This window comes from Bombus huntii, chromosome 2 (genome assembly GCF_024542735.1).
Source record: "Bombus huntii isolate Logan2020A chromosome 2, iyBomHunt1.1, whole genome shotgun sequence".
In the NCBI taxonomy this organism is placed as follows: Eukaryota; Metazoa; Arthropoda; class Insecta; order Hymenoptera; family Apidae; genus Bombus; species Bombus huntii.
In genome coordinates, this window is record NC_066239.1 from 14,219,987 (window position 1) to 14,237,115 (window position 17,129).

At 41.2% G+C, this 17,129-nt stretch overlaps 1 protein-coding gene across 5 annotated transcripts in view; it reads left to right on the forward strand.

Moving 5' to 3' along the window:
- The window catches only part of LOC126873807 (teneurin-a), a 703,125-nt gene that overhangs the window by 264,773 nt on the left and 421,223 nt on the right, over positions 1 to 17,129 (forward strand). For all 5 annotated transcript variants that reach the window (XM_050635059.1, XM_050635077.1, XM_050635068.1 and 2 more), the window contains exon 4: positions 5,639 to 5,884. In XM_050635059.1, coding sequence (XP_050491016.1) covers positions 5,650 to 5,884 — 235 coding nt within the window. In that variant the 5' untranslated portion in view covers positions 5,639 to 5,649. The remainder of the gene's footprint in view (positions 1 to 5,638; positions 5,885 to 17,129) is intronic.

Below are 17,129 nucleotides of genomic sequence, written 5' to 3' on the forward strand. Positions count from 1 at the left end.
TATTCAAATTTTCATGAGGAGAGCATAGTCATCGAAGGCGGCGAGAAGGAAGAACGTTCGGGGAGGAGAACCGAAAAGGACGTCGAGGGCTTCATCGACGAGATTACAGACAGACATAATTATCCAGTATGGCGAGATGATGCGAATAGAAGGCGGCAGGTACGGTGTCTGAACGTTTAAGATCCAAAGCGTGGCCTTCCTGTTGACGAGCGTGGAGGATCCACGTCTACGAGGCACGATGAATATGCAAAATTCTCGGTGTCGGTCTCACGAACCATATCCGACGGTACGACCGAGGCCACGGCCTATGTTTCATGCATTCAGATGCCCTTCTTACCATCGTGTCGTCCAGCTTGGCCGTGGAACAGTTGAACAATGTCGCCGGCTGTCGCGTTCATTAGGTGCCGTTTAAAAAGTCGCTCGTCGACATTTCACACAAAATTCCCGCCACGAGCAGTGCCATGCAAATCCCGCTCAATTCGCGCGAACACGGGGAAACTCTTAAAGCCTTTTATAGTGTGCCTCCTCTAAGACTGAATTCGTGGCCTGAAACTCCGAGTGCCACTATATTCTCCAGCCTAGGTATTACGACGCGACGTTTCTCGCGGTTTTACGTCCTGCACACACGTTCCACGGTATGTCCGCTGTGAGCGAGAGTACGCGTGTTCGTGTGGCTCCCTGACTTTTTAACCTCTCTCCGAGAGGCTCCCGCAGACTGATTTATGTTTACCAGGGCCGAGAGGGAGGTGGAATTCGGTGACCGCTTAACTTGTTCTCGTTCTTTCACCGTTCTTGGAAACTTGTTTGCGTTATCGTCGCAGAGGAACTTCGCTTGATGTTCTTTGAATTCGATTAAAGAATTCTTGAGCTGGCTGACGGGCTTGAGTAACGGTAGTTATTTAACAAGTGGCTTAAGTCACGAAACGAAGCATTGTTAGAAGGTAGGTACGTGACAATGTATTTTAGGAATGGATTTGCTTGTTACAATGGATATATCAATTACTTTATATAATTGATATATCTCCTATTTTCTTTACAATTACAAAGATATGATTCAAAAAAGTTTCACTAAAGTAAATAAACTAGAGTTGCTATTTGATAATACACGTTACAAGTATAGCGAAAGTGTAGAAGATTAACGACATTTTCCATCCAGTACGACGATTTTAATTGTAATAAAATCGTGCCAGTCTTTTTCTTCCAATATATTTTCGAAGATGTCAAACGAGGAGCCTGGAACAACGATCGTGAGTTCAGCATCGGTTAATAAATCCCTGACAACGCGCGGCTCGGCTGAAACAATCCCAGCCTCCGGTTCTGACTCCTACTTTTGTCCAGGAAATTAGAGTCATCGCGACGTTGTTTGCCCGACGAGAGGCAGCGGCGTCATATTTCACGCACGAGCGAAACTTGAGAATCGTAATTGAACGCGAGTGGAAACTCCCTCGTACTGGGAAGGAGGGAAGATTCGTTGGACACATCCGACGTCAAGACGAGCACAGGCATTAGGGAAAAAGTTATTCTTATTACCAGGCTGGGTCACACGTGTATATTATTGCCAAGAAGTTATCTCAGTTCTCCGCGGCAACGGACCAGCCAGAACGTGCAACTTTTTCGATACTTTCTTAACGACGATCTCGCGTCGCTTTCATAACCTGCCGTAGACATGCATTGTCTAAAATTCGGTCATCTTTGGCGATTGTCGTGACACCGATACAGATCTCTTTTTGTCGCTATATAGACGGACGACGTCATATTAGTGTCATACGAGTGTGATAACGTATGGTTAGTACATAATAAATTCGTAGTTTCATAAACTCAAGTAGGAAAACTGAGCGAAAATTTTTGTACCCTTAAATTTAAAATACTGATAATTTTCTTGAGAATTTAGCTTTCTATTTCTAGAACAAGCCTTATGACATAATGCGTATCGTCTTTTGACGTAACTGCAAAGTCACGAATTGCAAGGATGCTGAAGGGCCTGAAATGCCATCGGGTAGTAAATCAACTTTTAAAGCGCTTGGTGTTTGTTAAGTAATTTTTTCATCGGATTTCTTTTATCAGTTCGGAAATGTTTCGCTAGGATCCAAGGAAAAGCAACGAACGTAAAAGATCTATCAAATACATGCTTCTTACGAGGTAACCTCTTCCTGGAAGATATTCCCTAAGAATGGGAAAGTAGTTAAAGGGGGCATCACGCGGACCGTTTCATAAAAGAACGGATGGTCCTCTTTTTCTTTATATACAAAGCCTAACGTTTTACATCGCAGGAAGAATACGCTCGCTATGTATAGTCAGCAACTGCGCGACAGGATCCCGCGTTAAAGTTTTTATATTGTACAAGACTGTCATATTATCGGCCGTTAATGCCACGTGTTATAAGTTATAGCAATAAGAGTGCCCTACACGGTTGAGTAGTCCGCGTTTATAGCTCCTTATGAAAGTGTTCTATTAAAAGGACGGATGCTGTTCTTAATATGTGAAACGAACAGTGAGAGAACGATGGTCGTAAATGATGTGCCATAAAGTGCTTTATTTTGTAACATCACGCGGAATCGTCATTGTGTTTTTCGATAAACGAAGATTGCTCCAAAATCGAAATAAACGCAATTTATTCACGTAATTCTCAGCTCGTCATTTTTCGTTGTAACATTGAATGGACAAAATTTGTGCGATTTAAATAGGTTTTGAGATTTTGACGCACTATAATCATTTCGTGATTTTTGCCGCTACTCGCGTTCCTTTATCGTCACTGGGAAATTATTCAAAATAATTTCAATGCCATTTTTACGATATTTCGAAATTATTGAGGATTATTCGTGGTCGGTCAAAGGTCGTTTCGAGGATAACTCATTTTAATGCACTTGTGAATCATTTGGAATCAGTTTGCCAATATTCATAGTGTAAATAATCAGTTCGTCGTACTAAAGATATATCTGGTTCATTTACGATTAATCAAATCAATCGTTTAAAAGTAAACTAATTTCCATGGAATTGAAAATTACTCAAAGGCACTGGGGCCACGTTTAGTAACATCTAATCAATTAACCAATTCCGTGTCACGCTGCGATTGGAACTAAAAACCTGCCTTGCGATTCTCCGAAGTCAACAGACATCGAATTCCAAACTAATACCACAACAGCGATCAAACTTCGATTAAAGTGAGTTTCGAGTCTCACGAAATTTTAGCTTCCCCGCTACGGAGCTGTACGTTTCTGGCGGGGGTTGAGTAGGGTTCGTTAATTCGACGCCAAGTTTTCCGATTCACTTACGGTTTGACAAGTCCGCCACGTTCCGGGCGCGCCTACACGCGAGCGAAGAAGGAGTAGTCTGAAGGGTCGGTGAAACAAAACATCGTAAAGCACCCTCTCGTCTGTAGAGGATGCGACCTGTTAGCCCGGCATTCAGGCAAGTGAGAAAAGTGGCTGTTAGAGGTAGCCGGCGATGCATAAGGACTCGTTTCCAGAGGACAAGTTATCCGTGCCATTGAGATTTATTCGAGGTAACCGTCCATGTCATAATACATGTGTCAGCGTGTAGAAAATATCTCCTAAACTAATTGTTTTTTTTTTTCATACATAATTTAACGTTTTTATTATGAAAATGACGAAGCTGCATCCATTATTGCATATACACTTGTTGGTACGTTGAATGTCTGACTAGCGGCTAATTCTATATATACATACCTATGACGCACAGATGGTCTGACTAACAATTGATTCTACTTATGTACATGACACCGAGACCGTCTGACTAATGGTTAACTCTACTGACGTATACGATGCTTTAATTGTCTGTCTAATGGTTAATTCTACTACCGCATATGGTACGTTAATTGTCTGATTTGCAATTAATACTACTGACACATACATCGTGTCGATCGTCTGACTAAAGATTAATTCCACTTACGCAAACGATGTCCCGATTGTCCGACTAACTGTTAATATTACTGATTCATACGGTGCGCCAATTGTCTGACCAACGGTTAACGGATTGTCTGATGGTTAATTCTACTTACCCGTATGGTGCATAGATTGTCTGACTAACGATAATACTACCGATATATTCGTGTATGCTATAGTGTGCATAACGTTGCTAACTTGAGCGCTTAGCTTTTTCCAACGAATTTTTTTCACATCTCTAAGAATAGCATGGATAGTCTGTTGAAAGTAATTTAAAGTTATTTTACTATCGTATATATATATATATATATATACGATATATATATATATATATATATATATATATATATATATATATATATATATAATATTTCGTTGTCGAACGGCCACGCATTCGAAACGAACAGCAGCAACGGAGTATCACGTTTGCGTTTTTTGATAAACTTTCGACTAACGGGAATTTTTAGTTGCTCTTAATTTCGAGGCCGGCTCGTTCTCGCACCACTGCCTCTCGTTCGCCCATCCTCCCGGCTCAGCGCCGCTGAAATCGACGTGGTTCAAGTGGTTTTCAACGTTCTCCCAGAACCTGAATATTTATTTGCTCTTCCACAGAGATGTTGACCCGGAGCGTTTGAAATTGAAACGAACGTGGCAGCCGATGGTTTCTGGACCGTGTAAAAACCTCTGGTGTAACCGACGGATATACGTTGCATGAACATTTTTTCCCGCACCTCCTTCATTCGGTGTCGGCTTGTCTATTGTTACCAGTGTGGTATTTACTAAGCTTGGACAAGTAGTGTTAAATTAGATAACAAGTAGAAATGACAGGTAATTACCTACAGATATTCCGTGTATAATTATCAAACGAAAGCTGAGGATACGATTGAATGCTATTCAAATCATTTTTATCGATGAATTTTTCGAGATGCTCCTTTAATAAAAAGGAAGTGATACCAATACCTGTTCAGAATATTTAATTACTCGGGTTATCTCATCTGTACGTAGGACAGGGTCTTCCAAGATCGATAGCAGCTTGAATGTGTACGGGATCGGATAATTGAGTGGTGGATACCTCTCGAAATTCCCATGGAGACGTCCTCGTAGCGAGTAGCTCTCCCTTGATTACAGAGACAGCTGATTGATGCTTCGGGGTACGATCCAGCTAGCTCGATCGACCACCTTAAGATCACTCGCTGTTCTTTGGACTATGAAATTTCGGTTTCGATTCGCCGCCGCGAATGCGACAGACGTTACGCGTCATCTATATTTCTCTTCTGTTTAACCCTTCCGTGATTGCGAAAAATCATTTCTTATTTATTGGCGAATGGAATGGATGGAATTCAGTTCTTCATTTTACCATTGGGAAAATATTATGTGTGTCATATTTGTGTGTACACTGATTTCTGGGAATAAAGAGACGAATTTTGGAGAAAATATATTTGTACAAGTACCTCTCAATTATTTTTAAGACGATTTAATAAAATACATGCTGACTACGCGGTGTTATCTCCCAATTTATATTCTACTATATATCATATCCTGCTATCTTTCCTAAAGTTTCTTCCTGTTCAAAGGTACAAAGAACTGTTTTCCATTTTTCCCCAACTACCACCTCTTTTTGTATCTGAACGCTACGTACCTATAACTTGGCTACGAATTCCAATGAATTGAATATTCTACAAATTTGCACGCTTCGTTACAGGCAATTTCGCTGATGTGTATCCTTATGTTGGCAGATGCTGCAGTGATGGACGGTGAGGGTACGCTGGGCCGCGGTCACGGAAATGGGGGCCGTGGGCTGCGCCGTCAACGGTCCCTGGAATGGCGAGAGAGGCGCGGTTACGGGCCCAGTGCCCAATCGAGCAGCGACGACGAGGAAAATTCCCGTCACGCCGTTGGTGCCGCGTCCGTTTCATCCGCCGGTAGAGGCGCTCGCAGCCCAGGCCAGGTCTTCGCCTCCCTCTTGGCGCAGCAGTATGGAAGTGAGTGATGATATAATTGATGTTTAATGCCTTGATCGAAAGCCTCGCACCAGCCGTACGGGAAAAAGTTTGGCGGATGTAGGTGGCCGGTATTCGTCGAGGTGCCTGTGTTTGGGCAAAGGAACGGTGTTTGATGGGAGTTGCCGTGAAACGTATTGGGAGGGAATTGGTAATTTATCGAAGGGGCTACGGATTTCCAGGGTAGCAGCAGGGAAAAGTATTGCATCGCCGTGATTGATTTTATTCTGCCCGGAATATCAGTTTCCTTTGTCCGTCTGAGATCCTTTGGAATTTCTAATGGTTTTTCTAATTGATTGTCCCGTTGGAATAAATAAGAAACAGCGATAGTATATGTTGTCGTTTAATGTTACTTTTTAATCGATCGCTTATTAAAGGAGGAATCGATAATTGATAGTAATTTTAAAAAGATATATTCAAGTTGTTCTTAATGAAACGATGCTTCTGCGGTTTAAACACGATTACAAATATCTCTAACTTAATGAAAAAAAAAAAGAAAGAAACTTAAAAGAAATTAGAGCCGGCGATTTGGAGCAAAGTGAAACACTACGATAATTCTATACAAATATCTACAACCAGCGTAAAAAAGGATCTCACAACGAGAAGTACAACCGTTATCTTCATTAAGCGGAAACACGGTTCGCGACTCATCGAGCCCGTCCGCCTCCTAGACAAAAGAAATTAACGTAACGATTCGACTTCTAAGGCGTAGCTCTGATTGGATGACCCTTCGTTCGGCCAGTCTTCCGGCTGGATTCAAACGAACTTTAACGAGCGACTTAATGAGCAACCTATGAACTTTCAATTGCAACAATTAAATCGGCCGCGCGAAACGAACAGGTCGGGGAAATAGCCGCGCGAACAGGCGCGATCATCGAGTAATGGCCTGTCGAAGCGAAGAGAGAGCTTCGTTCTGGACGCGGCTTAACGATACACACTGGCTGACTGACGGCAACTTTTTCCCCTTTTTTTTATTTCTTTCGACTCGATCTGCCGCTGCCAATAATAAAGTTCACGGTGGCTCGTTCATCATATTCCATCAAACAGGCGCAGACCACGCTCTCGGCCATTCGGTTCAGCCTTCCTCTCCTCCTCCACCTCCTGTTCCACCGCTTCCCGCTTCCATAATCTTCCTTCGACTCCCTGGCAAACGCGTAGATTAAAGGATTTACGAAATTAGTTTTACTTCCTCGCGTCGTCTACGAGCGCGGCCGGATATTAAGTTCGGAGGCGAAATCCCAGATTGCCAAGCGTGGGGTGCTCGCAGCACCGCGTCGTGGACCGTGTTCCAGTAAACAATATCTTAAAAATGCAGCGCTGCCCGCTTACCATCCGCATTTGCATCTTGGTTAATACAGGTATTCCGTGACCACCAGTTGTATCTCTACTAAACAAGACTTTATAAAAACTTGGTTTCCACAATATGGAAGGAAAATAAATTGAATTTAGACCTCCTGATTAATAATAAAATACTATGGATCATCGTGATATAATCTTGTAGTATTGGAATCGTCATAATAAAAAAGAGTGAGATTCCAGCTCAACAATTGTCGATGCTAAAAGGACACCTTCGTACTTTCGCATGCACGACATTTCATCGAACGAATTAATCTCGTTCCGTGTAATTTCGCCCAAAATTTGTATCAAATTGGTAGTAACTATCTTTACTCAGTGAGATCGATTTTAGGGCATAGATTGACGTGGTGCGTTTAGAAACGAGGTTTCAAACGATGCGATCGATATTTGGATGGATATTTTCAACGACTCTGTATCCACGGATAATTATCCGTATATGATTATACCATTGCTTTCGTTTGCGATTCGTTTGCATATTCCGTGTATCGATTACGCGATTCGTTTGTGGTACGCCGTATAAATATCACACGCCACATAACTGCATTATCATTGACGGCTTATTTGGATTACTACTTACGCAAATAATAGTTTAATATCGCGCGTTCCGGTTGCATGACCATTATTTGACCTCGGATACGGCCGGTTATCCCGATTAAATCTACAAATTCGTACCCTACCACCTTCATCGTCGTATAATCTTTGTCCCATACACTGTGAGCGTGTCGTAATCCTCGCGTTTCAACAAATCTTGGATAAACTACTCTCCCGTGTGCTTTCTGCGTATATTTAATCTTGCTGGTTTAATAAACAACAGCGTATTTTGATGGAAGAATAATCTGCTGTGTAGAAACTGTAAGTTATTGTATTAAAAATGAACCTACTTTATTTAAGAAGTAAAAGATAAATCTGTAATGGTAAAATTAAGAAACGTGTAGCCCTAAACGATCAAATTGCAACGCACTTGTTGTACCATCTTTTCTAATCACGATAATTGTATATCGTACACATATAATATTCGTTTTGTATAACTCTGGTCGAAACGAAATTTTAGCTAGTGTCTGCTCAAATGAACTTCTGCTGATTGAATTTACTTACTTGAACGTAAACTGTTCAAACTATGTGAACGTAAGCTATGTGAACGAGAAATTGTAGATACCATTTATTTATTCGAATAAAATGTTTGGATTGAATGACTTTCTGTGGTCTGAATTATCTTATCTGTACAACGAAGTCGTATTAAATGAATCAAAATGAATTACAAATCGAAAGAATCAGCGACAAACATCAGCATATAAACCTGGTGTGCAAGTCAACGCGTTAATAGATTAAAGCTACTTATATCGAGACACGCGAAATGTCAGAAGGTTTCGTCCGATCCGAGTCCACTTCCGACCGCTCTTCGCGCGATCCTCGACACGACTTGCCGTTTCACTTCTCCCTTTGGAACGTTTCATCGATTCGTCTTGAAACCGGACAAAATAGACGAGCAAGATGGAGAAGGGGGTGGCCAGGTTACAAGGGACGAAAGGGGCGAACTCAATTAATACCAGTGCTCGGTTTATACTATATTTCTTGGTTGCGGTATCAAGCGAGCCAGCAGCCCACCTCGCGTCTGTCTGCATTTGTTCCAATTCACTTGCTGCCGATTACCGCTCCCTCCCGGCCTGGATACGCCGCTCAGTCTCGACCCCTCATCGCCGTTCCCCATTTTCATCCCTATTCTCCCATTTCCTCTCCGTTCCCATCCCCTTTCCGCCCTGTCCCTCTTTCAAACCCCCTCGCTGCTGCTGTTTGACTCGACTCGTTCGGTTCGACCAGTCTCGATTCGTCGCGGCACAGTGTCACGTAACCACACTCGAAGCGTGTCGAAAGAGAGCCACCGCCTGTCGGTCGCAAAGGGATTCGACTTGTGCCAGTAGCTTCTTTCCTTTCGTTATCGATGCTTCGTACATACTATACAAAGATGAGAAGACGAAGCTCAATGTTACGTGTTGCTATATCGCACACGTATTTCAAAAGTATCACAATTTTAAATAATGCAGTCTTATGTTAGAAGAACATCAAGAGTCGTTAAAGAAGGATTTCAAGAGAATGAACAATTTCAACAATAATATTTGATCATGGTTCCTTACAGACTATTCCTTTGCCAACGTTCAGTTGCTTAGTAACAATTTTTTGTAAGATTTCAAATAGCTTCTCGTTTCTCTTAAGAAAATTTGTTTGAGTTATGAAACTCCTTTGCCTAGCCAAGTCATAGACGCTCGATTCTTTTCGCGCTTCTTATCGTCAGGACGTATACGTAGACGTATTTGGATCGATATGACGGATACAACGTACGAAACACGTACGACGCTGAAGATAGAAATGGTTGTTGCGAGACACGCTTGATTGCCACACTCCAGACGCCGCGTCGCCTTGGAATCACGCGGTTAATTAACTTCACGACCGGCTGCGTCGCACTCGAGTACCGAGAACGATAATTGATGAGCGCTATGGATCACGTAAACGCGATCTGTTTCCTGTCGCGAGATACCCAGGTGGCGTTTGGATCGAAGTAAAATCCTTAATCAATAGCGTCTTCGTATAGCTACACAAACCCCTCTCAAGATTTATATTACGTAGATATTATGCCAAATTTTCGAACAAAGTAGATATAACATGTTATTAATTATCGATACCCTGAATTTAATAAGGAAAACTATTTATTCCTCGTATTCCTAAAATTTCTCGTTTAAATCACCTTTAATCAACAGACACTACTAACGAATAGATCGCATGCCTCTAATGATATGCACTTAAATTAAATTGCAAGTTCTAATGGTATATTGTCTGAATAGAATGTACCTTATGCAAACTTGATACAACTTCATAGAAATTGATACGAGATGCGACAAATTTAACATGTATTAGGTTGTCCGAAAAGTTTCTTTCGTTTTGCAAGGAAATAATAAACGCACAATGCTGTTTGTTTTATATTAGTTTATTGAATTATGCACGAACGTGATAATAGAAGTAGAACGAAATGGATCATACCTAATTCAATAAAATAATATAAAACAGAAACGAGAGAAACTTTTCGGACAATCTAATATCTTGCAAAGTAAAACATTCTTACGAAGAATGATAGACTCGTCCAGGACGCTATATAAATAATCATATTTAATTGAATAGACAATTAACTGTCTGAACGAAACCGTGTCACTATCACCGCGGGTCTAAATGGGTAATATAAACGAACCTTAACGCGGTGAACGTATACAAGGCTGACATGACCTGTTATTAAAGCTTTACTCGCTCTATTCGAGGCGAGAGATCGTAAAAAGTGTTTCGATCCGTGATATAAGACGAAGAACGTGCGACAATGCGGGTTTTACGAACGCGGCTTCCTCGGTAACAGGCCTGTCAATCGTCCGTAACGCGATCTGCTACTTACGCTTTCACGGAACGTAACGGTGATACCTAATAAAGTGTCCACGGATTATTTTTCACCGAAGGACCTCCTGCAGAGAGCCTTTGAATCGACATCACCATTAACGCAATATAATCCTCCTGTCGGACACCATATGTATGGAGAGCCAGCGGTGAGAAAATACCGCTCGGAGATCAGCCACTAGATAGCGGGTTCCATTAATAGTAGTTAATGTGTTTTCTTTCTTCTCAACGCTTTCTTGACTTATATTAATCCTCAATTTAATTCTAAATCATCTATATGTATGAAAAATTTCTTATTAACTAACCATTGCTATCTTTACCATTTATTGATATACATATATATGCATATATAGATGATCACTCAGGTGTTTGACACAATTTATAGAACAAAAATATAATTTTATAAATCGTGATTTCTCACTATAATTTACCATCTGATAATATTAATCAAATAATAAGTTTACATTGTAGAACTTTTTTTTATGATCTTCAAATTTTAACTCGTAAAACTCAATTACAGACTTTCTCATTCGGTGTACATACTGTCAAATTTGATACTGTTATCAGATAAAATTTATTTGCACGCGAAATTTACAACTCGGGCGCTTGGAAATTTTCACCGATAATATTAATTCGTTGTAAATATTAATAACAAATTTCAAGGATTTTTTATTTTCTTCAAAAAGTAGTTCTCGTAATGGCCGCGTTTCAGTGTAGATAACGTCCCTTAGCCTCTCCCCGTAGAGTCATTAATACATCGATGTCCACGATATCGAGAGCGCTCGCACCGTGTCTCCAGATCTACGATTCACTCCGTATATTACACTGTCAACTCATTACACACCGGACTACGGTTTGCCACATCACGCTTCGCCGCTTTTCCATGGAAAATATTGACCTCCGCGCGCGCGCCATTCCGATAACGCGCCGGATAATGTATAGCTTCCCGCGGCATTGTAAGTGTTGATTTTCCGCGTCGCGTTTACATAGACGCCGCGAACTATTAATTTGATGCGGTCAGATATAGCTACAGTGGCGAATCATGGGTAGAACTTACTGCGTTAATTACCGCGCCCTACTCTTCTCTGCTCTCGTGTGCAACATTCGAAGGAGGATTTTTGTCCATGAGAACATTGTTGGAACGTATAATGGTAGAATTGAAAAAAATGTTAATCCTACTATTCTCCTCACTTTGTGTTTGTATTTCTTCATATGTTTTTCTTTTTTCTTTTTTTTAGAATGCTTTATTCATAAAAATCGAAAAGTACACAGAATGTAGCAGGATGTACTGAAATACTCGAAATTCCTCGTTTTTTTGTTTCTACCTTTCATTCAAGATTATATTGTGTAGGCTATTATAAAGTATTAATTTAAAAGGAAAACTCCACGATTAATATAAAAAAAATTATCAAGTATTTTCGCTGTTACGTTCGCGTAAAGCAGTGATGGGCTTTGAAATATCGCGTAAAATAATGGAACGCGAAAGTCTGGAAAAGGGATAGAAAATGTGAGTCGAAGACACTTCAGCGGCGGTGAATCAAGATAGTCGTGGATCCCGAGTTTTCCGTCTCGGTAGCGAATATTTTCGGCTTACAACGCATTACGGAGTCGCAGACACGAGCACGTTCTTGCGGATCTTCGGAAACGATGTTAAGCCGAGAATAAATTTTTAATGGGCCGCCAGAGATTCCGGTTTTATAAAATACTGCCGTGATACATGCAAATGATCGGGACGAGAAATTAAACTACATGGTTTTTTCGCCAAGCGATAACGAAACGCTTTTCGCGCTATCGATTCGTTCCCGCGTTCCGTCGTTCAAAGAATCGAGTGACGTTCGGGAATAATTAAAAAAATACGCATCGAACGATCACGGAGCATCGCTGGAAACAGAGCTGCGGTTGAAACCGATTCCATCCGGTCAGTGGTATATCCAATATTTTTAATCGTTCGTTGATAATTACGCAGAAATAACAGTTTGAAGTTAGAATCATTTCGAATATTTAAATATCAATTAAAATTAACTAAAGATTATTTTTTCTGAAAAGAATTCCTAAGGTTTCTTATCGTCCTGTTATAGATGTTACATATATATGTTTTATTTAAATAAAAATGATGCTCTTCAAAGGTGTAGGAAAAATTTACCTTCGTAAGTGACTGTGTATAGTCACTCCCAACGGAGCACCGCTGCTATTTCTATTTTCCCAGAAAAAGGGTACCTAGCAGGCCTCTAACTCAAGATTAAACTTAACAACATACATTCGGTGGTCAGAGAGGCGGAAGACGCTAACGTATATACGAGATTAGGTGGAGAAAGTTCGAAGGAGAGACGGGGCAATGCTCGTTACAAGGTAATACGAAAGTTTCGCCACACAGGGAAAGAAAAGGCGGTGTTCACCGTTTCCACTTATTCTTTCGTCGACGCTCGAGAAACTAGAAAGAGAGGAAAAGAATATAAGAAAAAGAAGACGCGAGAGCCACAGCTCTCAGGAGGGATGAATAATTTAAGGACGTCTGATCGCGCGATCGAAATTCACGTGTCTGGGAATCGCTTTGAACGTCAAATTACAGGGATCCTCTCTCCTCAGCCGATCTCTTGAATAATTGTGTTACAGACGGTCGATCCATTTAAATCACTCTATTGCCAGCGAACCGGTTCATTAAAATGCACCGGATCGAATTTCTATCGGAACGACTGCTCTGCCGCGTAACAAGAAAACTCTGACAAATCTTGTCGTCTCGGCGCGTATATCCGTCTTCACTGCGCGTCTGTCGACAAACACGAGAATAACTCTGCCATGACCTTTCTTGGAGAATGCACAAGGTCTACGTATGTATATTTTTGGGATCTGATCGAAATCTGTGGCCGTGGTCTAATTTAGAAGAGATATTATAGAAATGCTATGTGTTGCGTGGAAGCGTGTATCCATCTCTGTGCTAATAACCATCATCGAGGAGAGACTATAATAGCATCAATCTCATAACGCATAAAACTTGTATAATATTAATCCAATTATAAGATCGGATCAATTTTGAAAAAAATAATTATGAGTTTGCTAAAATATATCTTTATATCTTGATTTCAATCCCATTCAAACTACCACATTTACCTATATCAAATACCATCAAATCATGCAAATTTTGGATTTTCAAGGAATCCAACACAAAGAGACAGCAAGCCAAACAACGTGTGGCAATCTGCGATGTAACATAGCGCATGACTAGTTAGTGGTATGCGGGAGCTGCTTCAAAGGACCTGGCTAATATTCGCATGACGTAAATGGCAGATGAACGGCGTACAGGTTAGGCCTATGCAACGAGCATAAGCGCGGATACAGCTTCCGCTGGCGGCTATATCGAGCACCAGGCGCCACCGCAACACGGTCCAGCACGTTGCATACGTACATGTGTACCTGATTGTCAATAAATTCTCCTGCAAATCCTTGCCACAACGCTTCCTTACACGATGTTCAGGCTACCATTAAAACGATAGCTACTCGTCCATCATTCAAGGGAAACCGTTGGTTTTTGGGATTGAACGATCGCGATGGACAGACAAGTACGATTGTTATTGCTTGTAGCGAACGAAGGATCGCGCGATTTCCGTTGAATTCAGCTTACGAAGCGCTGGCATTTGCAGGCAGTTTGGCGGAATATATTGGCGGTCAAGTGGAAATAAAACGTCTGCGTCGCTGGATAATGCCGGCCGTTAATATTGGGCTGCGACGCGGCCGCTCTCTGTGAAGTTGAATGGAAGATTTTTGCCATGAGATTTCTGGAACGTCGAATAGTTTTACACGAAGAGATAACGCGGTTCGTGAGGGAAATTTTGCTGCTTTTTAGAGTGTCTTGATAAATGATAATATAAAAGAATTTTTATTTTATTTTGAGAGGCGTAAGCGTAGAAGACTTAGAGATTGCCACGATTACGGTGTGTTTCAAAAAGATGAGCAAAAATTCGTGTATAAATTCTTTACGTCAATAGAATATCGATAATTGTTCAACAATCGTCAGTAACATTGAACAAACCATCTCGTTATATATTCATCGTCATTTTACATTTTACATTTTACATCGATAATCAAACGCAAAGAATGTGTACCTTGGTTAAATATTCATCATGAAGATCACAAATCGAGCGGTAATCGTAGAACCGACGCGGTGTTATAAAGCAACAGGCATCGCAATCGGCGCAAGAACGAAATTACTGGCTACACACAAATTACGAACTGGATACGCATCTCCCGTTTCCCGTGGCAAGCCCGCCCTTCCTTCCGCCGAGGCACAGCTTGATCATAAAGCTCGTTCCGGCTTCTACATACCGACCTCGTCGTAAATATCATTCTCGTTTTACGTAGATGCGGCTTCTCATCGGCAGAATAAACACGCCGGAGGTAAGGTTACCCTAACGAGGAAACGCTCCTTGCCCCTTGATCCAAAAGGGGGATAGACGATGTTTCTCTGGCTTTATTATTGCTGTCGAGTAATTAAACCGTTTTCCGTGCCACCGCCGCGACTTGAAATCAAACGCAACCTCTGCTAGTCGTCGTCCGAATCTTCATACAATTTTATCTACGATGTTATCTATACTCCAACGAGTACTTGTCGACATTCAAATATGTAATTTGATCGATATTATAATACATGCATAGCGAACAGAGCCTTGATGATTAGCGAATTGATTTTTTTTTTAATATCGATACGTTTCGTTTTTGCTATTATTTCTAATTTACCATTATTTGGTGTATGCTGCTCGCCTAGTATTAGACTTTCTAGGCTTAAACTTTTAGTATTTTATCGAGTAAAGGGTTACTTAATAGCCACGATATTGAAAATAAGCTGCTCTACGCTATTCACTTCTATCCGCTCTTCATGAGAAATTCGTCGACAATAGAACAGAGAAACGATGTTTCTATACAAAGACGTAAATCGTAGATATCACTGGGTGAAAGCACGAGTGGAATTACAAGAACTTTGCGTTGCATTGATCTTTGTAATGATTACTAATATTTGCACGAACGTGAGGCAATATTTTTGAACGTGAAAAGGAATGGGTCTCTTTTATCTCGTTTCAGGGGGGATGAGGTGAAAACGAATCCGGAGTTTGAATTTTGGCGTTTTACTGATTAAACCGAGCCATAGGGTTGACGGTAATTAGGTGTAACCTTTGTACGAAGAACTGTGTACACTTCCCTTTTGGTAAAACGGATAATAACATTGGCATACCGTTATAAATGCTCTAGTGCACAATACTCTTTATCGAATTGTTCGATTTATGTTAATTTACGTTACATGTCTAATTTAACAGTTGAACAAACGACACTTGATTTTATTTCGAAATAATTACCTTTAAATTTGCCGCGATTATGGGGGCGCTTTACCAGGTTGTTACGTTGCCAAGCGAACGTGTTTCCAGCACCAAAAAGATACTTTCCATGGTTAATGTAGCGACACTTTCAAACGAATTTATTTAAATTTCGTAAGCGAATATTATCAAACGAAACGAGGTTATTAATTAAGAATGGAACAATACTCCTTGCTTTGCTTTGTCATTCATTTGCCAGGAACGTAATCAAATGGAAAATTGTCGTAATAATTTTACCAATTTGGCCTTCAAAAATATTTGTACAACGTGTCTTTTTACTTTTATACATTTATTAATACCGGAGAAATTCCAAGCGAAAATATACAACGTTCGTCATCATCCCTACTCCACATCTCCAGCGACCGAAAGTGGGGTATGTAACCGCTGTACTTCAGTCCTAATAACATTGGCCTCTTATAAAGCCGCGCTCAACCTTCTACTATCCGCTGCACGGTACAACACAAATTTATTATGCGATGACCGTTCTACTAACCGTGCTTTATACTTCGATTACTCAATTAAGAGTAAAAAGTAGCCTCACCATGGTAATTACTTGGAGTAGTTAGATGAGTGGAGAGTAAAGAGTGATCGGCGAAGAGCCACAACGACGAGGACGCGGAGGGCGCTTCACGTCGAGTCTGTTACAACGGGTACAGTAAGGGATCGCTATGAAAAAAAAGGATAAGTGAAAACGAGCGTAGCCGGAGAGCCGATACACCGGGCTTTCTCATTATTTTAAGTGACTGGAGAAGCAGAGGGCGCTGTGTATATGCGTGCCATATATCACCACTTGCCACTCAGGCGGGCTGGTATCGTGTAATCGAGTTGTCAGGCAAACTACCCCTTACAGAGAATGGCTCCGCTATCGTTGTCGCCGCCGCAGACGACGCCGACGCCATAGTAGTCGCCTAATGCACGCGTTATTACGTTACACGCATTTAAAACTTGCCTCCTATTAGCAGTTTGCCGTCATCTGCGGCTGCCGCGTCGAGGATCGAGAAATTCGAGAGAAGAGACGAAGGCGAGGAGGACGAGGCGTCCACGTCGTTCCGCCATCGACCACCGCGATCGTCCAC